At 41.3% G+C, this 24,380-nt stretch overlaps 1 protein-coding gene across 6 annotated transcripts in view; it reads right to left on the bottom strand.

Moving 5' to 3' along the window:
* Window positions 1-24,380, bottom strand: part of SNX25 (sorting nexin 25) — a 179,655-nt gene that overhangs the window by 97,620 nt on the left and 57,655 nt on the right. For all 6 annotated transcript variants that reach the window (XR_011386313.2, XM_089325766.1, XM_089325770.1 and 3 more), the window contains exon 2: window positions 16,842-16,926. Coding sequence is in view for 2 of the 6 variants with exons in the window: in XM_051833125.3 (XP_051689085.1) it covers window positions 16,842-16,926 (85 nt within the window). In the remaining 4 variants the exon portion in view is untranslated. The remainder of the gene's footprint in view (window positions 1-16,841; window positions 16,927-24,380) is intronic.

Here is a 24,380-nt window from a genome sequence, read left to right as displayed (position 1 = left end):
ATCATGTTTGGGTGTGGTGACTGCGTATCATAGATTATTTTCAACAGTCTAATTTTTAAATATTCCATCTTGGTACCTAACCACCAAGATTTATCAAGAAATAGATTACCTTACACAGTGCCAACACATTTACAAAGTGCGCTAGTTAACAATCTATTACCTCTCTGCTCCAAATTCACTCTTTTTTTTCCTGTTTTCTGATAGTGGAACTAGACTCTGCAAACATTTCTTCTTTGTCAATTGGTATAATGCAAGTTTGTCAGTTGGGCATGCTGGAGAGGGGAAAGGCCTTCTATTCCTGGTTCCTGTGTGTTCTCTGATTATTCCTGCCACAAACAGCAGACAGCTGCATGCAAGGCACCCAATGTTGCTCACTCCCAGGGAGTTCCAATGGCACCCACAGGGTGGCCTCTCCTAGTCTGTAATACCTCCCCAAACTTCTTCCCATCATGTGTGCCAACGGCATGGCCTCTCCAATGAGGAGAGCACCTCAGCCCTGGCATGAAGAAGGGAACTTCTTTCAATTTACTCCATCCTAAAGTAATCTGACTCAAGTCTTAGGGGCAGTGGCTATTCTCATTATCTGCTCTTCCTTTAGAGTTTTCTTCACTCCTAACTAGTTAATCCTATGTTATAAGTTAGTAATTACTTTTTAACTTGGCAGATTGGAGCACTCCAACCCACTGGTTCACTCCCAAATGCCTGAAATGGCTGAACTATGTCAGCTGAAAGCCTAAGAGATGGGAACCCAATCCAGATCTCCCACATGGGTGGTAGAACCCAACTACTTGAGCCATCATCACTGTCTCCCAGGGTCTGATTTGTAGGAAGGAAGAGTAGGGAGCCAAAGTTGGGAATCCAAACCAGGTATTCTGATGTGGGTTGCAGATGTCTTAACTGCTAGACTGAATGCCTGCCTGTACATTAATAATTCTTTATATTTAACTTTCCCTGTTCAATTACTTGGTGGTTTCTATCTCTTAGAAAAACTCCATTGGTGCAGGAAAAATCCCATCTACCAGGCTCAGATATTTCCTTAGATTCAGTATCAGTGGTCAGTCATATTCTTTGGAAGACTTCTAGTACCTATTTTCTTAATCCTGGATCAATTCCATGCCTTAGAATTGGAAAACCTTAGCTCTGTACCAGCACTATATAATAAAAATATGAGAGCCGTGTATATAATTTTTACAGTCACATTAAAAAAGTAAAAACAGGTAAAATTAACTTTAATAATATAGTTCACTTACCATAACATATTCAAAATTATTTTAAAATAATATGTAATCAGTATTTGAAATGAAATATTTTGCATTTTTTATACTAAGCTTTGCAGCCTGGTATATACATCTTGTCCAATCAGTGATCTCAATCTAGACTAGGTACATTATTGGTACTCGACAGTTACATATGTCCAATGGTTAATGCACTGGACAGCATAGCTCTAGTCCATATAGATCTTCCCAAGAAACTAGGTTTTTTGAAAAATACTGATGGGCTTAATGGTGACTTCTTAATACCGAAGGGAGGAGAACTTTTTTTAAGTTTTATTTTTTATATACTTGAAAGGCAAAGTTACAGAGAGAGGGGAGAGAGAGAGAGAGGTCTGCATCTGCTGGTTTACTCTCCTAATGGCCATAATGGCTGGGGCTGGGCCAGGCCGAAGCCAGGAGCCAGGAGCCAGGAGCTTTTTTAAATTATTATTATTTTATTGATTTCAAAGACAAAGTTACAGAGAGAGAGAGAGAGAAAGAGAGAGAGAGAGGGAGAGAGAAAGAGAGGTCTTCCATTCCGCTGGTTCATTCCCCAAATGACCACAATGGCCAGAGCTAAGCTGATCCGAAGCCAGGAGCCAGGAGCTTCTTCCAGGTCTCCCACACAGGTGCAGGGGCCCAAGGACTCAGGCCACCCTCTACTGCCTTCCCAGGCCATAGCAGAGAGCTGGATGGGAAGTGGAACAGCCAGGTCTTAAACCAGATCCCATAAGGGATGCTGACGCTACAGGCTGGGGCTTTAACCCACTGCATCACAGTGCCGGTCTCCAGGGAGCTTCTTGTGGGTCTCCCGTGTGGGTACAGAGGCCCAAGCACTTGGGTCATCTTCTACAGCTCCCCAGGCATATTAGCATGGAACTGGATTGGAAGTGGAGCAGCTGGCTCTCAAATTTGACACCCACAGGGGATGCTTTCCAGGCAGAGGCTTAACATGTTATGCCACGATGCCAGCCCCAGGAGCAAAACATTTAGCCACACAATCCTGTTCCAGTTCAAGAACACCAGGTTATTTTTACCACTTTCTATCTTTCAGTTTTTAATTTATCAAACACCACTTTATCTGGCATAATTTCAGATACGGTGACACATTCTTTTGTGTAAATAATTTATCCTCTTAGCTGTCAGCATACTACTTTATCCTCAGGAATCCTGAGGAGTAAAATGTAACTTGTGAATCAGATCTACTACACACCAGGCACAGATGATTAACCTGTAAAGTCAAGCAATCTTTTAACCTAGGATTCTAGGCTCTTTGTATTCATCTTAGCCACTAGATACCAACTTAGAGACTTGAAAGTAAATGTAAGTGAGGTTTTCTTGGAAGAAGAGAGAGGGAAGAAGTGATGTTTCTTAGAAATGGCATGGCAGGTGGAATGTGAGCTCAGGATGCACACTCACCATATGTGAGAATTCTACATAGCTGCCACTGCTCACAGGTCGAAGCAAACATCACTCTTGTTTTAATATTCTAATGACAGCTTATTCCTCAAAATATCTACCACGAAAGTATACCCAATGCTTTCCACATTTCCAGAATTTCTGCAATGCAGCCTTACAATAATTTTTAAAATAGCATCTTAAATCTCATAGCTCAAACACATACACAGAGTATCATGAATTTTGTTCACAGACACGTATATAAAAGTTGAGATAAATTCTCAATGATTACATGGGCCTCAGTCATAAGGATAAGATACCTACAAAGCTGCCTGCTAGCTGAAAACAACTGCTTACTAAAGGCAGGGAAAAAAAGAATACCACCACAACTTCAATCATTCATTAAATAAATATCTACAGAAGGCTTCCAGTTTGTAAGCTGGAATCAAGTCACATCACTAATTACTGTACAGTGAGGGAAAACAGGCAAAACCAACAAACAAACCATCTCCTAAAACTCTGTCATTTTCTAACCACCAGACATTAAACTGAATAAACAGCTGTTATGTTTTCTAGAGTTTTGTAAAAAGTAGCCATATCTCATGCCTAATTGGACTATTACATTAAGACAGCAGAAACACTTTCTGACCCAGATGTAACAAACTATGGCAAAACCAGGAACGGGCCTATTCTATAATCTTATTTATTGGTAACAACAACAAAATAGAAAGTATGGTTCCTATGCAGTAACTGATTTTCATCCCTTTAGGAAATTGAGGCTCAAAAGAAGTGAAACACTGTGGCATAGCTGGTAAAGCTGCCCCTATAATACCAGCATCCCATATGAGCATTGGTTTCTGTTCTGACCGCTCAAAAGCCAATTCAGCTCCCTGCTAATGGCCTGGGAAAAGCCGTGGAAGATGGCCCAAGTACCTGGGCACTTCCTACCTATGTGGGAGAGTCAGATGATGTTCCTGTCTCTGGGCTTTGGCCTAGCCCAGCCATGAATGTTGGGATCACTAGGGAGTGAACCAAGGGATGGAAGATCTCTGTCTCTTCCCCTCTTTCTCTGTAACTCTTTCAAATAAATAAAGAAATCTTAAAAAAAAAAAAAAAGGTGAAACAATTTGCTGAAAAAGGTGGCAAAATCAAGTCTCCTGACTGTCCATCAAACACTCTTTCCTTTCAGCACACTAAAGTCCTGTGCATCCTGTACACTGGTAGAACATAAGTCACATAAGTAAAAAAGCCATGAGAAACATGAAATAGCATTCTTTCACACTGTTATCCAACCTTTCAAAAAACATCTGTATAGAAAAACTATGAAAAAAGTTATGCTCTGCAAAATTGCTCTGGGAAGTACAAGTAACACCAATAGGTAGAAATCATGAAGAGTTGTTTTAAGTTCAACAAAAAGAGAAACTAAATAAAGACATGAAAAGTGGGGTGGGCATTTGGCTTAATGCCCACACCCTATATTGGAGTACTTGGATTCAATACCCAGCTCTGGCTGCTTACTACAGCTTCTTGCTAATGTAGACCCTAGGAGACAGCAGGTGATAACTCAAATAATTGGGTTCTAGCCATCTACATGGGAGTCCTGGATTGAATTCCTGGCTTTAGTCAAGCCCAGCCCTGGCACTGCAGGCATCTAAAGAGTAAATCAGGCCGGCGCCACAGCTCACTAGGCTAATCACAGCTCACTAGACCCACTAGGCGCCGGTACCCCGGGTTCTAGTCCCGGTTGGGGCGCCGGATTCTGTCCCGGTTGCTCCTCTTCCAGTCTACCTCTCTGCTGTGGCCCGGGAGTGCAGTGGAGGATGCCCCAAGTGCTTGGGCCCTGCACCCGCATGGGAGACCAGGAGGAAGCACCTGGCTCCTGGCTTCGGATCAGCACAGTGCACCGGCCGTAGCGGCCAATTGGGGGATGAACCAACGGAAGGAAAACCTTTCTCTCTGTCTCTCTCTCTCACTGTCTACCTCTGCCTGTCAAAAAAAAAAAAAAAAAAAAAAAGAGAGAGAGAGAGAGAAAAAGAGTAAATCAGTACATAGGAGCGCTCAACCTGTGAGACAGTGTCAGAACTACAAGACTGCTTGATGTGTGGGGAAAAACTCCCACATATCTGGTATCAGAAGTGAACCATGGCTTCACATGTATAATAGGAGAGACTGAGTTTTATTTTTCCACTGTATTGTCAGAAAACCACTTTTCCTCTTCACTAAAAGTTACATTCAAATTATAACAGGAAAGTAAGAACAATATAAGAGGGCCGGAGCCGCGGCTCAGTAGGCTAATCCTCCGCCTTGCGGCGCCGGCACACCCGGTTCTAGTCCCGGTCAGGGCGCCGGATTCTGTCCGGTTGCCCCTCTTCCAGGCCAGCCCTCTGCTGTGGCCAGGGAGTGCAGTGGAGGATGGCCCAAGTGCTTGGGCCCTGCACCCCATGGGAGACCAGGAGAAGCACCTGGTTCCTGCCATCGGATCAGCGCGGCGCGCCGGCCGAGGCAGCCATTGGAGGGTGAACCAACGGCAAAGGAAGACCTTTCTCTCTGTCTCTCTCTCACTGTCCACTCTGCCTGTCAAAAAAAAAAAAAAAAAAAAAAAAGAGAGAGAGAGAGAGAAAAAGAGTAAATCAGTACATAGGAGCGCTCAACCTGTGAGAGTGTCAGAACTACAAGACTGCTTGATGTGTGGGGAAAAACTCCCACATATCTGGTATCAGAAGTGAACCATGGCTTCACATGTATAATAGGAGAGACTGAGTTTTATTTTTCCACTGTATTGTCAGAAAACCACTTTTCCTCTTCACTAAAAGTTACATTCAAATTATAACAGGAAAGTAAGAACAATATAAGAGGGCCGGAGCCGCGGCTCAGTAGGCTAATCCTCCGCCTTGCGGCGCCGGCACACCCGGTTCTAGTCCCGGTCAGGGCGCCGGATTCTGTCCGGTTGCCCCTCTTCCAGGCCAGCCCTCTGCTGTGGCCAGGGAGTGCAGTGGAGGATGGCCCAAGTGCTTGGGCCCTGCACCCCATGGGAGACCAGGAGAAGCACCTGGTTCCTGCCATCGGATCAGCGCGGCGCGCCGGCCGAGGCAGCCATTGGAGGGTGAACCAACGGCAAAGGAAGACCTTTCTCTCTGTCTCTCTCTCACTGTCCACTCTGCCTGTCAAAAAAAAAAAAAAATAATAATATCTTTTTTTTTTTTTTTTTTTTTTGACAGGCAGAGTTAGTGAGAGACAGAGACAGAGAGAAAGGTCTTCCTTCTGTTGGTTCACCACCCAAATGGCTGCTATGGCCGGTGCGTTGCACTGATCCGAAGCCAGAAGCCAGGTGCTTCCTCCTGGTCTCCCATGTGAGTGCAGGGGCCCAAGCACTTGGGTCATCCTCCACTGCCTTCCCTGGCCACAGCAGAGAGCTGGACTGGAAGAGGAGCAACCGGGGCAGAACCGGCGCCCCGACCGGGACTAGAACCCGGAGTACCAGCGCCATAAGCAGAGGATTAGCCTAGTGAGCAGCGGCGCCGGCCGATATATAACATCTTTAAAATAAGATCTTGGTTGGCCTTTTAAAGGCTCAATGTGAAGAGCAGATCACCTGCATAAAGTCCCAATACATTTGCTATCCATATCGCATACACTAATTAATACAACTCTAAAAAATACTCTGTTGATAATGCATTTTCATTAGTGACTGATTACAAATGAATACTGGCAAACATTTGTGCTTAGTAATAAAGACAAGTATGTTCTATCAGCACCCTCTACAAGCTATGCATCTTAAAAACATATGTAACTTTGCCAAGGCGCAGGTTAATCCTCCTCCTGCGGCGCCGGCATCCCATATTGGCGCAGGTTCCAGTACCAACTGCTCCTCTTCCAATCCAGCTCTCTGCTGTGGCCTGGGAAAGCAGTAGAAGATGGCCCAAGTCCTTGGGCCCCTGCACCCACATGGGAGACCAGGAAGAAGCACCTGGCTCCTGGCTTTGGATTGGCACAGCTCTGGCCATTGAGGCCATTTGGGGAGTGAACCAACGGAAAAAGGAAGACCTTTCTCTCTCTCTCTGTCTCTCTCTCTCTCTCTAATTCTACCTCTCAAATAAATAAATAAAATCTTTAAAAAAAATAAAAACATATTTAACTTCACAAAAAGTGCAAAACAAACCATGATTCTGAATACACATAGTCTCCAAAAAGTGCAGAGAAAATTCATATTATAAAAAAGTTATGTGTGGATTTCAAATTTTTTTGCAGCAAAATAAAATTTGCTTTATTCCATTTTTTCCATCAATTTTTTAAAGTAACATCATGTTATACATATCCCCATGTTATAGCATTTACAAAAGTACACACATCAACAAATATCTTAAAACATACCCTATGACTCACTTCAAAGAGACAGAAATTCATGAACACTACATAGTGGTAAAAAAAAAAAAATGAAATCCTGTCACTTGCAACAAAATGGATGAATCTGGAAAAAAACATACTAGTGAAATAACCCAGTCCCAAAGGGACAAATACCACATGTTCTTCCTGACCTATGATAACTAATAGAATACATATAGGCAATCTGTAGATGTGAAACTGACACTTTGAGAAGCAATAATTTGAACAGCCCTTGTCTTGACTGTTGATGAACAGTTTTCTTTTCATGCTATTTGTTGACCTATTTACTTAACATAGATTTAATCATATGTATATAAAGACAATTAATTAAAAACATATCTCAGTAAAAAATAAAAGTGGGAATAAGAAAGGGAGGAGGAAGAGGGGTGAGAGGGTGGACACAGTGGGAAGAATCACCATGTTATAAAGTGTATGAAGTTTGTAACTGTAAAGCTGTATAGTTCTGCATAAAAAAAAAAACAAATAAACAAAAGACAAATTCATGATCATAAAATAATTTTATGGTCTTTATTAAGAAACAAGCATCCTTTGTCTCTTTCACTGTCTATAACTCTATCTGTCAAATAAAAAAAAAAAAAAAGAAGCATAAAAGGGGGCTGGTGTTGTGGAGCAGTGGGTTAAGCAGCCACTTGTGATGCCAGAATCCCATATAAGCATCAATTCTAGTCCAGGCTGCTCCACTTCCAATCCAGCTTCCTGCTAATGTGCCTGCGAGGGTAACAGAAGATGGCCAAAGTACTTGGGTTCTTGCCATCCTTGTAGCAGACCTGGATGAAGCTCCTGTCTAATGGCTTCAGCCTGGCCCAGCCCTGGCCTTTAGGTTGTTCATTTAGGGAATGAACCAGCAGATGGGAGATTTCTCTCTCATGTATGAATTGTGTATTTCTTCCTCTCTCTGTAACTGTACCTTTCAAACAAATAAAATAAATCTTTTTAAAAAATAAATATAAATAAGTAACCAAAATGAGAAGTGAAAACATTGATTCTCACTGCTAGACAAAGAGTCTTGACTCTCAAGGTACAGTAACAGTCAATAAAAATTCAGGTGTTATTACTACTGAAATATATTTTCTGGGACTATTCTCAAAACAGTATGTAGGGGTCGGCGCTGTGGCACAGCGAGTTAACGCCCTGGCCTGAAGCGCCGGCATCCCATATGGGCGCCTGTGGGGCCTCATGGGCTGGCCAGCCATGGGGTCCCCATGTCAGGGTTTGGTCTGATAGCTGTCGTTGTGTCTTTATTGCAAGGCGGATGTTGCTACTTTTGGTTAGGGCAATGCTTTCCAGCAGTTGGGACTTTCCAGAGAAGTTCAGCCTGTCTCGTAAACAACAAGATGGCGCCGAGGACTGTGCAGTGAGCCTGCCTGCTGCATGACACTTCATCTGATTGGCCCGAGGACGCATGCACACCGCGTGAACAAGCAGTGGATTGGAGTGTTCCGTGCATGGACTAGAGCCCGCTTGCGATTGGTTGAATTTCGTATATAAGCTGTGTGCCCAGGAAGGAGGGGGCTTTTTTCTCTCTCCTCTCTTCCTCCTTTCATGCTTTCTCTGTCGCTGTTATTTTCTCAATAAAAGTCTACTAAAGACCGATAAGCTGCGAGCAACATCGTTCCTTTATGGGCAAGGGAACGGCAGGCGCCGGTTCTAGTCCTGGCTGCTCCTCTTCTGATACAGCTCTCTGCTATGGCCTGGGAAAGCAGAAGATGGCCCAAGTCTTTGGGCCCCTGCACCCACGTGGGAGACCCGGAAGAAGCTCTTGGCTCCTGGCTTCAGGATGGTGCAGCTCCGGCCGTTGCACCCAACTGGGGAGTGGAGCATAGGATGGAAGACCTCTCTTTCTCTCCCTCTCTCCTCTTCTCTGTGTGTATCTCTGACTTTCTTTTTTTTTTTTTTTCTGATTTATTTATTTTTTTTTTTTGACAGGCAGAGTATACAGTGAGAGAGAGAGAGAAAGGTCTTCCTTTTTCCGTTGGTTCACCCCCCAGTGGCCGTTATGGCCGGCGTGCTGCGGCTGGTGCACCGTGCTGATCCAAAGCCAGGAGCCAGGTGCTTCTCCTGGTCTCCCATGCAGGTGCAGGGCCCAAGCACTTGGGCCATCCTCCACTGCACTCCCGGGCCACAGCAGAGAGGTAGACTGGAAGAGGAGCAACCGGGACAGAATCTGGCGCCCCGACAGGGACTAGAACCAGGGGTCCCGGCACCACAGGAGGAGGATTAGCCTATTGAGCTGCAGCACCGGCCTCTGACTTTCAAGTAAATAAATAAATCTTAAAAAGAAAATGTAAAAAAGCCAATGGAGATGATAAAGAATGAAATAATATATGATTGGAATTTTAGCCTTAGGTTAATCTGAAAAGAGGAGTTAGGGAACAACTGAAAGTAGAGAGATAAGATGAACAACTACTACTCCAGACAATGAGCTATTAGGTAATCTACAAATCTGCACAAGAAGGAATGACTCAAGTTAAGTAAATAAGAAAGAGAACCCCAAGGAAGCCATATTTTCTGTGCCTGGCTTTCACTCAGAAGAATCCAGAGATATCACTTGTTCTATCTGTGAGGTAGAGCTCCACAACTCACAAATGCCCATGTCTTAATTCTCTTAGGACAAAGAAACAGTCATCATTCAACCAGAAATTAGACTAAACTAAGGATAAAAAAAATAACAATTCCACTGTTCATTTAGATGGCCCTTAATGGTTTGCAAAATTCTAAAATGTAATGAAAAGATATCCTCTGGGAAGATCTGATGTTACAAGTTTATGTCACTGATTGATCTGTTTATTTGTTTATTTGTGTTTTTTTTTTTTTTGTCGTTTTGTTGTTGTTGTTGTTGTTTGACAGGCAGAGTTACACAGTGAGAGAGAGAGACAGAGAGAAAGGTCTTCCTTTTTCCATTGGTTCACTCCCCAAGTGGCTGCTATGGCTGGCACATTGCAGCTGGCAAGCTGCGCCGATCCAAAGCCGGGAGCCAGCTGCTTCTCGTGGTCTCCCATGCGGGTGCAGGGCCCAAGGACCTGGGCCATCCTCCACTGCACTCCTGGGCTACAGCAGAGAGCTGGCCTGGGAGAGGAGCAACCGGGACAGAATCCGGCACCCCAACCAGGACTAGAACCCGGGGTACCAGCGCCGAAGGCAGAGGATTAGCCTAGTAAGCCGCGGTGCCGGCTTGATCTGTTTATTTGTTCAACAAAAAACAGTATACATACTGCATGCCACTGAACAGAGTCATGGACTAAGACAGCTGAGCTTAAGGCAGAGGGAGAAGCCGTGGATTCCCAGGAGAAAGCCCTGTTTCTTCTGTGACACCATCTAATTCTTGGACAGCCTAACAGCTTCAGGAACAGCACTATTAAGAGATGTGGTAATCACCTAATCTAGCACCTAATCCAAAGAAACTACAAGTTCTATTATACTTGCAATATCTTCTGTATTCATAATTGTTTTCAAGTTAGATGCTTTGTACAACATCTACAGTTTAGTTAATAGGCACGGTTACCCACTGAAATTCATAAACAATTAAGAACCAATCAAAACTAACAAATACATTCATTTAAAAATGTACATGTAAAAATTAACTACATTTGTAAAGAACACCACAAACATTAGTCTGAGGGCAGCACCCCCAACACTTTCAAAAGAATAAATTTTGTGAAGAAGTATTTTTTAACACAATAACTTTCAACTGAACATTCAGTCCACTCATTGACCAAATAGCAAGTGTTCAATAATTATTGAATTAAACTATCTGGCCCACATCAGTGAGATAATTCAGGGTAGCCTAGTAAAAATTACACAATAGATATAATGAGATTAATAAGAATAATTTTTTTTTAATTAAAGAAGCAGAAAGATGGAGCTCCCATCTGTTGGTTTGCTTCCCAAATGCCCGGAATGGCTTGGACTGGGCCAAGCTGAAGCCAGGAGCTAGGAACTCACTGTGGGTCTCCTGTGTGGGTGGCAGAACCTAGAAGGGGGTTTGCATTAGAGGGAAGCTGGAATCAGGAGCAAAAGTTGGATTTCAAACCCAGGTACTGTGATATGAGACATGGGTACTTTTCATTTTTGTTCTTTTTTTTTAAAGATTTATTTGCTTATTTTTATTTTTTAATTTTTATTGTGAAAATCAGAATTAGAGAGAGAGAGAGAGAGGGAGAGTCACAACACGCAGGTTTGGGCCAGGTCAAACCCAGGAGCCAGGAGCTTCATCCGGGTCTCCCACATGGGTACAAGGGACCAAACATTTGGGTCATCTTTTGCTGCTTTTCACAGGCCATTAGAAGGGAGTTGATTTGGAAACGGAACAGTCAGGACATAAACCAACATCCATACGGGATGTCGGTATCACAGGCAACAGCTTTACCACCTAATAAGCCACAACACCAGCCCCCATAACATGGGTATTTTTAACTGTAATCTTAACACTAGGTCAAATATCTGCTAACATATGCCCCCCAAAAAAGATTTTTACAAGGATTTTGATTTTCTATCTTCTCTCAGTTTTCCAGGAAATGCAGCTTTTGTTGACATTTGTGAAGTTATCTGGTAAGGACAATTTTCTGAATTCTCAAACAGGCATACATAGTTGTTTATTCATACTATATCTGAATTTCTAAAATATGTGTTTTTGAATTTTTTAATTGGCTAACAAAACAATAAAATATGCTTTGATTGCCTAATCCAAATGTGCCACTAAATTTCAGCATTTGCTGTTTTGATAATTTTTTATTAAAAAATAAACTCATAATTCTACAAACTTTAAAAATTTTTTTTTCATTTTATTTGAAAAGCAGTAAAGCAGAGAGATAACAGATGGAGAGGGATCGTCCCCATCTGTGGGTTCATCCAAAAATGCCAGCCAAGGCTGGACCAGGCTGAAGCTAAGAGCCTGGAAGTCAATTCGGGTATCCCACATGGGTGACAGGGACCCAATTCCTTGAACCATCATTTGCTGCTTCCCAGAGTGTGCGTTAGCAGTAAGCAGTATTAGAAGTAGATTAGCTAGGATTCAAACCAGGCACATAATATGAGATGCAGGCATAACCAGAGATAACTGCTACAACATACTCCCACCACTAGTGATTCTCATTGGTCCACAAAAAAAGTCTATGTTTTAAATTTTTTTTTTAATTTATCTTAAAGGCAGAGAAACAGAGAGGGAGGTGGAGAGACAGTTTCCATCCACTGGTGCACTCTCCAGATGTCCACAATAGCTGGGACTGGGTCAGACTGAAGCCAGGAGCCCAGAATTCAATCTGAGTCTCCCACATGGTGGCAAGGAACCAACTACTTGAGCCTGCCGCCTCCCAGGGGCACATTAGCAGTTAGATGGAACTGGAAGCAAAGCTGGGACTCAAACCTAGGCACTCTGATACGGGATGTGGGCTCCCTCAAGTGGGTCTTAATTGCTACTCAAAACACTGGCCCCGGTGCTTCATTTTTGGCTATTATGCCTTTCTTCTTTGAAATGTTAATTTGTACGGAATTAAGACGAATCCAAATTTATGCTGAACAACAACACAAGTACACATTGGTGACCAAAAACAAAAAATCCACACACACAAACATATAGAACACTATATAGGTATAGACACACACATGCCTTATACTTTATTCAACTCAGAATAAAACTGTTTTTAAGTTCTACATACTAAAAGCAGTAAATAGACATAAAAAATTAAACAGTATAATAATGTTATCTATAAACTAACTTTCAGGAGGAAATCTTTTAGTAAATACTTCATAAACATCTCTTACTAGCTGAACACAAATTACCGTAACTTTCATAAGTATATTGCTATTTATATTTTTATAAAATACAAATATACCCTTAATTTTATCAAAATTAATTCTACTATAGCTAATAACATTCTAAATTCCAACTAAGGTACTGGCAAATCTTAACGATCTTAGAAATGTAAATGAAAATACTCCATACATGCAAAATCTAATCACTACAGATAAGCTAGATGCTTATGAAATTCCTCTCAACCTTATCAACATACATTTCTAGACTCTAATTCTCATTAAATTTAATGACCAAATTTTTTTAGAAGGTGATTCTAGTTTTGGTTTGTTATTGTTGTTGAATAACTACTTCAAAACACACAAATTTGATTCCCAATAAGTGATGTGATCTCAAGTGGCATAATGTTCTCCTTTTGCCAATATCTCCTTTTGGTAAAGAAATGCTCAATTTCCCTGAAAATCATTTTGCTTAAAACAAAGCACAGGAAATGTGAACATTAAGACATAGTTTAAATAAAAAGAACAAAATCATATCAAAGTGTAATTAAAAAGCTCTTACCCAAAGTCTTTCTATAACATTTTCCTTTCAAAAGAAATCACTGCACAGAAATTAGCTTGAGGATAACGTGTTGTTTGCTGTGTCAACTAGTCCTCTGTCCTCCGCCTGTCTTTTCTTTTTTCATAAACACTTCTGAAACAAACTGGCCTATCCAAGATAAAAGGCCACATCTCAATGCAGAGAAATTTCTAAGTCTTCAAAAACTAAAAAATACACCCATGTTTATAACAATATCATTCCCAATAGCCAAAAGGTGGAACTAATCCAAATATCCATCAACAGACAGATGGATAAACTAAAAGTGGGGTATGTGTATATGTGTGCATGTGTGTGCGTGTGTGTGTATAATGGAATATTATTCAGCCTTAAAAAGGAATAAAATCATATCACATGCCACAACATGGATAAAACTTGACAACATTTTTGTAAGTGAAATAAGTCTAACTCAAAAAAACAAATAATGTATAATTTCATTTATGTTAGGTACTTAGAGCAGGCAAGTCCATAAAGACAGAAAGCAGAATGGTGGTAACCAGAGAATGGAGGAAAGGGGATTGTCATTTCATGAGTACAAGATTTCAGTTTTACAAGTTAAAAACAAACAAACAACAATAACACATTACCCTCAAGCTAATTTCTATGCAATGATTTCCAACCACTAGCCCACTCCCCAAATGCCCACAAATAGTGGGGGCTGAATCACACTAAAGCCAGCAGCCTAGAATTCAATCTGGGTCTCCCACATGGGTTGCAGGGACCCAACTACTTGAGCCTGCTGCCTCCCAGGGTGCACATTAGCAGGAAGATGGGACTGGAAGAAGAGCTGGGACTCAAACCCAGGCACTCTGATGCAGGACATAGGCTCCCAAGGAAAGGAAAATACTACATGAAAACTTCGAGCAAGAGCTTTTTGATTACACTTTGATACAATTTTGCAAGTTGAAAAAACTTCTAGAGATTGGTTATATAAAGATGTGAATGTATTTACCACCACCACACTACACACTTAAAATGGTTAAAATGATAAATTTTATGTTATATATTTTTTAGCAAAGTTAACATTTTTTTAAAAAATGGAAGGACAAAGTTTTAGTTTCAGGGATGGTAGAACAGTGTATAGTAGACTAACTTTCTTACACCAAATAAGTGGGAACTCTGGGGAAAAATATTAAAGAACCATTTAGAGACACTAGAGAGCAATAAAAAGCAGGTAGAAATTAGAGAGCAATTTCCTCTAGAAAGAAGGGGATGGCACTGGGTAAAATCCATGTGCACACAATTCTCCCCTGAAGATCACAACAGTTCTAGGCACAAGGCATTACAAACCTAGACAGAATGTCGACCTCCTTTTTTATCCCCCCTTTTCAATTCAAGATATCAGAAAACACAAGTACAAGCTTCCAGAGCAAATGGAATAAAGGCAGGAAATATTTAAAAAGATGGAGCCACAAAATCTGGTCGCAAACTCTCAAAACCATTTCTGACTCCAAGCCATGGGGTATAGGGGCAAGACTACAAAGACACTGGTGGAAAGCAACAGCAGGAAGACGGAAAGAGCTGAGCAGATTCTTCAACTACTGCTCACCACAGGGAGACAAGAGTCTAGAGTTGGAGTTTCACCACGTTGGAGGTCTGACCATGGGCTTTCCTTTGAAAGAGTCAAGAAGTAGATGGGTTCTGCCTATAGCTCAACACAGAGAGATTCATCTTACAGTAACAGAACTGCCCTTAAGGGGGCTGGTGCTATGGTGCAGTTGGTTAAAGCTGCTGCCTGCAGCACCAGCATCCCATATGGGCACTGGTTCAAGTCCCGGCTGCTCCTCTTCCAATCTAGCTCTCTGCTATGGCCTGGGAAAGCGCCCATGTGGGAGACCTGGAAGAAGCTCCTGTCTCCTGGCTTCAGATCAGCTCAGCTCTGGCCATTGCAGTCATTTGGGGAGTGAACCAGCGGAATGGAAGGTCCCTCTCCTCTCCTCTCCTCTCCTCTCCTCTCCTCTCCTCTCCTCTCCTCTCCTCTCCCCTCCCCTCCCCTCCCCTCCATTCCCCTCCCCTCCTCTTCTCTCTCTCTCTCTCTCTCTGGCTCTACCTCTCTCAGTAACTCTGTCTTTCAAATAAATAAAGTAAATCTTTAAAAAAAAAAAAAGAATTGCCCTTAAAAAGTGAATGAAACAACTATATTCAAGGTGATCAGCTAGTAATTAAACTGTATACAAAAACAAAAAAGCAAATCTTAAGAAAACAGGATCAAGAACATGCAAGTTAGCATCCATATTGCTCAATACCCAACTAACACTATACATAAAAAGAAACCCCCCAAAATATGACACATAGTCCAGAGAAAAAGAAATCTATAGAAACCAACCCCAAGATTATGTATATCTTAGAACTAGCATACAAGGACTTTAAAACAGCTATTATAATTGGGTTCAAGGAATTAAAGATTTTTAAAAATGGTCATAGTGACAGATGGGTGATCTCAGCAGAAACAAAAACTGCAAGAGAAAAAAAAGACAAGGCCGGCGCTGCGGCTCACCAGGCTAATCCTCTGCCTGCGGCGCCAGTACTCCGGTTCTAGTTCTGGTTGGGGCACCAGATTCTGTTCCGGTTGCCCCTCTTCCAGGCCAGCTCTCTGCTGTGGCCAGGGAGTGCAGTGGAGGATGGCCCAAGTGCTTGGGCCCTGCACCCGCATGGGAGACCAGGAGAAGCACCTGGCTCCTGGCTTCGGATCAGCGAGTGCACCGGCTGCGGTGGCTATTGGAGGGTGAACCAACGGCAAAAGGAAGACCTTTCTCTTTGTCCCTCTCTCTCTCACTACCCACTCTGCCTGTCAAAAAAAAAAAAAAAAAAGTATTTCCTGGGTCCGGTGCCATGCGCAGAAAGTTAGTTCTCTCCCTGCAGCACCAGCATCCCATGTGGGTGCCAGTTCTAGTTCCAGCTGCTCCTCTTCCAATCCAGCTCTCTGCTGTGGCCTGGGAAAGCAGTAGAAGATAGCCCACATGCTTGGGTCCCTGCACCCACATGGGAGACCTGAAAGAAGCACCCGCCTCCTGGCTTCGGATCAGTGCAGCTGACCATTTGGGGGATGAACCAATGGAAGGGCCTTTCTCTGTGTCTCTCCCTCTGTAACTCTACCTCTCAAATAAATAAATGAAATCTTTAAAAAGAAAGAAAAGTACTTATTTCCTGATGTTGATTTTAGGGAACACAGAGTATATTCATGCATCATATGGTGGGGCTAACTCCACATGACTGGCCAGCTTCATGTGATCTGAAAATTCCTACCCAGTAAATGTTTACATTCCTTTCATTAAACACTGATGTATCTATTCAGTCATCAAACACAAACTCATTTAGAAATAAATTCCTAAAGGCATATGCAGAAAAGAGGACTATTAAATTTGCTAGAGACAGCTATTTTCCTTTTAGAGCACAAGGAGTTGCTGCACATTTAACTGTACATTCTCATTCATCCTTACCTTCTTTCAGAGCTTTATCCATGTTATGAGAAATCACTACCCTTCTAGATTGAACTGTCTCCTGTGAGTTTCCACATATAGGACTCTGAAATGTAAGGAAAGAAAAGACAGATTACTGAATGAATAAATTACATATAAAAATAAAAAGGCCACAAAATGCCAGCTAAACAAGCATTAAGATAAAGCTTTAATAGATTATAGTTCTTCTGGAAAAGTAAATAAATGCTTAGGATTAGCTAAAAAATTTTTGGAAAAAGAGAACTGAGGAAGAATGTTCATTACCAGAAATCAAAATAACATGGCAACATTGTAGTAACAAGCCAACAGAATGATATAAAATACAAAACAAAGCTATTCATATTTTGGAATTAAAAATATAATGAAGCATTCGAGGGGGCCGGTGCTGTGGCGTAGCAGGCAAAGGCACCGCCTGCGGTGCCAGCATCCCATATGAGTGCCAGTTCAGGTCCCAGCTGCCCCACTTCCTATCCAGCTCTCTGCTATGCCTGGGAAAGCAGTGGAAGATGGCCCAAGTCCTTGGGCCCCTGAACCCACGTGGGAGACCCGGAGGAAGCTCCTGGCTCCTGGCTGTGGATCGGCACGGCTCTGGCTGTTGTGGCCATCTGGGGAGTGAACAAGCAGATAGAAGACCTTTCTTTCGCTGCCTCTGCCTCTCTGTAACTCTGCCTTTCAAATAAATAAGTAAATCTTTAGAAAAAAAATTTGATCAATAAGGAAAAAATACACTTCAAAAAATTTGATATTTGTGTCGGAAAAAAGTTATACAGACATTTTATATAAACATGCATGCACATGCATATGTAACTTCATATATAAATATATATATATACATATATATTCAAAACTCCAAACTGATTAAGAATGAAATATTTTTAATCTAAAAATCTATTAAAAGAAAACAAGGGAGTGCTATTTATAATAGACAAGGCCTTCCCCAAATAAAACACAAAGTCTAAAAGTTTTAAAAGAAAAAAATGGAGCCGGCGCCGTGGCTCAATAGGCTAATCCTCCACCTTGCGGCGCCGGCACACCGGGTTCTAGTCCCGGTTGGGGCGCCGGATTCTGTCCCGGTTGCCCCTCTTCCAGGCCAGCTCTCTGCTATGGCCAGGGAGTGCAGTGGAGGATGGCCCAGGTGCTTGGGCCCTGCACCCCATGGGAGACCAGGAAAAGCACCTGGCTCCTGGCTCCTGCCAGGATCAGCGCGGTGTGCCGGCTGCAGCGGCGGCCATTGGAGGGTGAACCAACGGCAAAGGAAGACCTTTCTCTCTCTGTCTCTCTCTCTCACTGTCCACTCTGCCTGTCAAAAAAAAAAAAAAAAAAAAAAAAAAAATGACAAATATGGCTATGTAAAATAGAAAACTCCTGCTTGACAAAAATGCTATAAACAAAATATTAATGATAGACTAGGAGACAACATCTACAACCTACATAGCAAATGACTATTTAATATACATACAGGTCTTAAAACAAGAAAATAACTGAACCAAGCAAATTAATTCAAAGGACAAGCATAAAATACAAATGTCTAATAAGTACATGAAAAAACAAGCTACCTTGTTTCGATCAAAGAAATACAAATTGGAGCCAAACTTGGTCTGATCACCAGGACACACCAACTCAATTATTGAAACGAGTTTGTAGAAGTAGGAGTTTATTTGTAATTCAAAGAGCAAGGAGTCAGGCAGCTATTGCTCAATTGCCTGACTCCCCAAGGGATTAAAAGCAGTGAATTTTACAGATTACATAGTGGGTGGATCCGTGCAGGATCAGCTCCTGTGTGGGTCCCTGGTTAATCCACAGGTTACAAAGCCTTCCTTTGATTGGTCAGTGATGAGGGCCAGAGTATTTCTTTTGTGAAGACAAAGATGGCCCATGGTTTATGGGCACATTGGATATTATGGCATTTGAATGGGCCTGTGAGTTCCTGTGAACCTGTCCAAATATTTGAGATGTTAACTACATTCCCACATGAATATCAAATTATCCCGATATCATTTATTGATTTCAAATACCTTCTTTTCTATATTCTTAATTCCTTTATATGAGTCTGTGATTCAGAATCTTGGCTCTGGTTTTACCCTTGTGTTACTTCTTTAACGAGTTAATATTTATAGAAAGAAAATATATTCCTTTATGCTGCCAATTAACATACAGCAATCAATATTTCCCCAATTTAAAAAAAATTTGCTGTCACATAAATTTAAGCTATGTATTGCATAAAAGAAAAAAATACATACTCTCAACCATTTAAAAGTATTTGCTAGTCCCTGGATAGGTCTTTATGAAATTAAATGGTCAGTAGATTTTACAGTAATTTTGAAAAATTTTTATAGAATTCATGAAAGAAAAAAATTGAGAAAGTGAGAAAAATTTTAAAATTTGAGTGATTTTTAAAACATCTCACTAATAATTAAAGTTTTTTTCCTAGTCCTTGAGTTAATTACTTTTAGAGGGCTATATTGATAAATAATTTTAACCACAACTTTTCAAGGCTTTGGCAAATAGTCTGGTTATAGTTTTCCAAATACAGGTATGGTGGTTATAGTGAACAATACTGATCAGATGACATTAGCAATGCCAAATACTTGTTTAATAAGTTCCTGAATTTGAGATTTTAAAGTGCACAGTGACATTAAGGGCTGGGAGAGAAAGTTTGAATGTGACTGTCGGGCAGTTCATGCATATTTGAGACACGTATGTGCAGACAACCACATCTACACAACCACATGCAAAACTTTTTAAAATGTTTCCTTTCCTTCACCCCCCCCCCTTTGTGACTCCTCCATTAAGGATCAATATCTCCCAACACAAAGCTGTGTCTTTTGTCTTTCTATTTCATATTCAGATATACTAATCATTTTGTTACTAAGGACTATATTTGAATAGTCTCTTTAATTTAAAAAGCTTGAGAAACAAAGTAAAATGGTGGTTGCCAGGGGCTGGGGAAACAAAGAATGAGGAATTTTTTTTAATGGGTACAGAATTTCAGATTACAAGATGAAAGAGAGTTTTGGAGATGGTGGTGATGACTGTACATGATGAATGCATTTAGTACCACTGAACTGTACACTGAAAATTGACTAAGATGGTAACCTTTTTTTTTTTTTTTTTTTTGACAGGCAGAGTGGACAGAGAGAGAGACAGAGAGAAAGGTCTTCCTTTGCCGTTGGTTCACCCTCCAATGGCTGCCGCGGCTGGTGCACTGCGGCCAGCACGCTGCGGCCGGCGCACCGCGCTGATCCGATGGCAGGAGCCAGGTACTTATCCTGGTCTCCAATGGGTTGCAGGGCCCAAGGACTTGGGCCATCCTCCACTGCACTCCCTGGCCACAGCAGAGAGCTGGCCTGGAAGAGGGGCAACCGGGACAGAATCCGGTGCCCCGACCAGGACTAGAACCCGGTGAGCCGGCGCCGCAAGGCGGAGGATTAGCCTAGTGAGCCGCGGCGCTGGCCTAGATGGTAACCTTTATTTTATGAGTATTTTACAATAAAAATTAGGGGGACAGGAGCTTATGAGAATAACATTTTCTATTTTTAAACAAAATTCCTATTATTTCTTTCATGTTGATTTTTCAATCTGGCTCTGGATTTTCCCTCACCCTACCTTTTAGGAGTCACTGGCCCTTATTAGAAAAAAAAATAATTCTGCATCCCTGCCTCATCCTCACACCCTGCTAAAAAGTATGTATGTAAGGAAAACAGGAAAGATAAGAACAATGAGCCAAAAATAACTGGATTACTACACATGGAAATTCCTTTTAAGGAATTTACTATTTATGGAGCCAGAACCTTCTCAAGGCTCCGTAAGTTTAAGTTAGCTACTAATACTCTCTTTTTCAGGTCACAAGAATAGAATTTACCAATCATTTCTATAAGGTGGATTTTCAGAAAGAAAGGAAGGGCAGAAGAAGAAAAAAGAAAGGGAGGGAGGAGGTATGGGAGAAAATTAAAATTTAAACAAATGAAAAACATAAATAAAATCTTGATTGTCTTCATTATCCTAGTTTGAACAAAAGACACTCCACAAGGCAGACCCCCCCAAAGACTTGCTCTGTACAGCTAGTGCTAATTTCCTCTTGGTGTAATAGCACAGGCCTCACTCCTCAGGTAAAGCCTACCTATTCCTGACCATCACTTTCCTAAACTGCCAGTTTTAGGAAAAGATGAAAGGCAGACACATTTACTTTAACCACTGTCACAAAGAAGATATGTGGTAGAAATCTTCAATATTCTAATCCAGAAATCAAGACTTCTAATGCAGTCCGATCACTCTGCTCCTGCTTTAGGTTTTTAGTGTCCATATCACAACATTAACTCCTAAAAAGCTTTGGGTGAACCAGACCACTATCACGTAAAAAATATATATTTTAAAAATTTTAATTAAAGTAAGTGAAGCCTGTCTAGCTTAAAAGCTACTCAAGATCATTTTTTAAAAGATTTATTTATTTATTCTTTTTTTTAAAGATTTATTTATTTATTTATTTGAAAGGCAGAGTTACAGAAAGGCAGAGGCAGAGAAGAGAAAGAAGTCTTCCATCCGCTGGTTCATTCCCCAAATGGCCACAAAGGCTGGAGCTGGGCAGATCCAAAGCCAGGAGCTAGGAGCTTCTTCTGGATCTCCCATGAAGGTGCAAGGGGCACAACAACTTGGGCCACCTTCTACTGCTTTCCCACGCCATAGCAGAGAGCAGGATTTGAACCAGCATCTACATGGGATGCCGGTACTGCAGGCAGTGGCTTTACCCACTACACCACAGCACCACCCCTCAAGATAATTTTTAATCACTCAGTGAGTTCTTTTGAAGAAAATGGGGTCACCACATATAACTGCTCCATTTAAAAATGTTTTCCAAAGACACAACAAAACCCGAAAGCCTTTCCCTAATACATGTTATCTAGATTCTCAGCATCAAGAAGAGTAGCTATTACATCAATGAACCCTTTTCATAGAAGCTTCCCATTTACTCCTGAACATCAGCCTTAACACACTCAAAATGTCTTTGTATCAAGGCCAAAGGCACTCTCTCACAAGGAAACAACATCCAGACAGACGTCACGCAAACAAACCTGGGAATTCTGACACCATTAGCAATAAACAAGCAGGGAACCATCTGGAATCCAGCCACAGATACACCCCATTGCCCATTGCTTTTAAGAATGACACTGCTCACCATGTTGCTGCCTATGTGAGCCAGAACAGCCAATCCATGGCTTGCAATTCTTTTTATACTGATTACTATTCAAAAAAAAAAAAAGTGTCTCTATTCTTTATCATAACATATATATTTTTCAAATATTTAATGTATTTTGAAAGAAAAACAGTTGAACAGAGTTCACAGGTTGGTGGGTGTAATTTTCTGTAAAGCTGTTGAACTGGCAAATTATCTTATAAAATCAAACCATCACTAACCACATGGAGCTGTGACATGGCTGAGTCTTTCCAACTATTCCCAGCATCTAACAATCTACTTGAATCCAATGACTAATATTCTCATTCTTAAAACTACGTTATTTCTCAAAACCATGGCTCCTTTCAAAACAAACATATTATGTCTCAGCCTAAAAAAAAAAAAAAAAGTGATTTAAATCCAAAGAAATGGAGGAACTATACATATCCTTCCTCAGAACAAAAGGAAGGGACTAAGAAGCACAGGATTTGATTAAGAGTGCCATGAACAACAAACATTCCCAACATGGAAGCCTTGGTAAACAGCGATGGGGGTGGGGGGGCGGGCACTGGAGGAGAGAACACGGGCTCTGAAGTCAAACAGGCCCGGGCTGTGCCATTTACTAATGCTGGATTCTAGTCCTGGCCACTTCCCCTCTAGGCACTTCTTAAATGTGTTAATTATACCTCAGAACTTAAAGAACGTAACTATATCAGGGGTTCAAAAAAAGACAACAGGCACCTGGTAAGACCATAAATGAGTGAAGAGGGTTGTGGCTGCTGTACAGCTAGGTGTCCTGATTTTTTTTTTTTCCTCAACAACAAATAGAAATCAAGAATTTTAGATGGCATTTCCAACTAACTCAATTGCTGCTCTAAACACTGTGAGTTTACACTGCATAAACTGACCTGTGAGCCATGTCTTGACAGAATTGTCTGCTCACATAAAGGACTTAGCAAGAATGTCTGGCATACTGTCACAGTATGGCTATTATCACTAAAAAATTCAAAACGCTACCAATTTTCAGTTGCTTGGTTTGGATGCCTGATTGGTTGCTTTTTTAAAGGGACAGGAATGGTGAAAATAAAAGCAAGAAAGAAGGGCTGAAAAGTTAAGCAACCAAAGAAAGATTTAAACAACAAAACGTATCATTCTTGAAGTATTTTTGCCTTTAAGGCTGTGTTTTACAGAAAGCAAAGTGCACATTTTCTGGAGATGTCCTATTGTTACAGGTAACTTGTCACTTTCTACTGTTGATAAAGTACTAAAGTACCCAAACAAAACCCAGTCTTTCAAAGATAGTTCCCTGGATCCTCTTTCATTATGAACTGAAGAATACCTTGTTTTGCATATCAAGAGAAGAAAATTTTTGAACACACATACTGAAAGGTTATCATCCAGGGAGTTTTGTACTGAGACAAAGTTGTGGTATATGTGTCTTTCTTTTCCCCTTGTAATTAAGCATAATTTCTACTTTAGATATGAGAAAGCTGTTCTTTGAAATTCTAACCTACAAAATTTTTTTTCATATTGTTGCTTTTCTGAACATGCTACTTTAAAAAAATATTTATTTATCTTGAAAGTCAGTTACAAAGAGAGAGGTCTTCCATTTGCTGGTTCATTCCCCCAGATGGCCACAACAACTAGGGTTGGGCCAGGCTGGAGCCAGGAGCCAGGAGCTTCACCAGCATCTCCCACATGGGTGGCAGGAGTCCAAGCACTTGGGCTACCTTCTGCTACTTTTTCCAGGCCCATTAGCAGAGAGCTGTATTGGAAATGGGGCCGTAGGGACTCAAACCAGCACCCATATAGGGTACAAGTGTTGTAGGTGGTGGTTATGCCACAATGACAACCCAAGAGGATGCTTCATTTTTAAAATGTTATCTCCAATTACAGCAGACATATATTCTATAATATAGTACATTATAAAAAATTAAATTGAACCATAATACTATCACCCAGAGATGATCATGACTGAGATTTTGAGTATTTTCTCCTAACTTGTGTGTCCAACAGTTACTATGTAACATAAACTGAGCAAGTTTTTTTGTACCCTGATTTCTTCATCTACCTCTGTGTGTTAGTATGTATAGAAAGTTAATACATATCAAGCACTTTTAACAAGGTCTGATGACAGTTATTTTAGATTATTATTGGTATTTTCCCATTCACATACTTTTTTTTTTTTTTTTTTTTTTGACAGGCAGAGTGGACAGTAAGAGAGAGAGACAGAGAGAAAGGTCTTCCTTTTGCCATTGGTTCACACCCCAATGGCCGCTGCGGCCAGCGCACTGCAGCCGGCGCACCACACTGATCCGAAGCCCGGAGTCAGGTCTCCCATGCGGGTGCAG

This window comes from Oryctolagus cuniculus, chromosome 2 (assembly GCF_051225735.1).
Source record: "Oryctolagus cuniculus isolate XC-2025 breed Fujian yellow rabbit chromosome 2, ASM5122573v1, whole genome shotgun sequence".
Lineage (NCBI taxonomy): Eukaryota > Metazoa > Chordata > Mammalia > Lagomorpha > Leporidae > Oryctolagus > Oryctolagus cuniculus.
The sequence above is the reverse complement of the archived record's forward strand: the minus strand, read 5'-3'. Positions and strand labels throughout refer to the sequence as shown.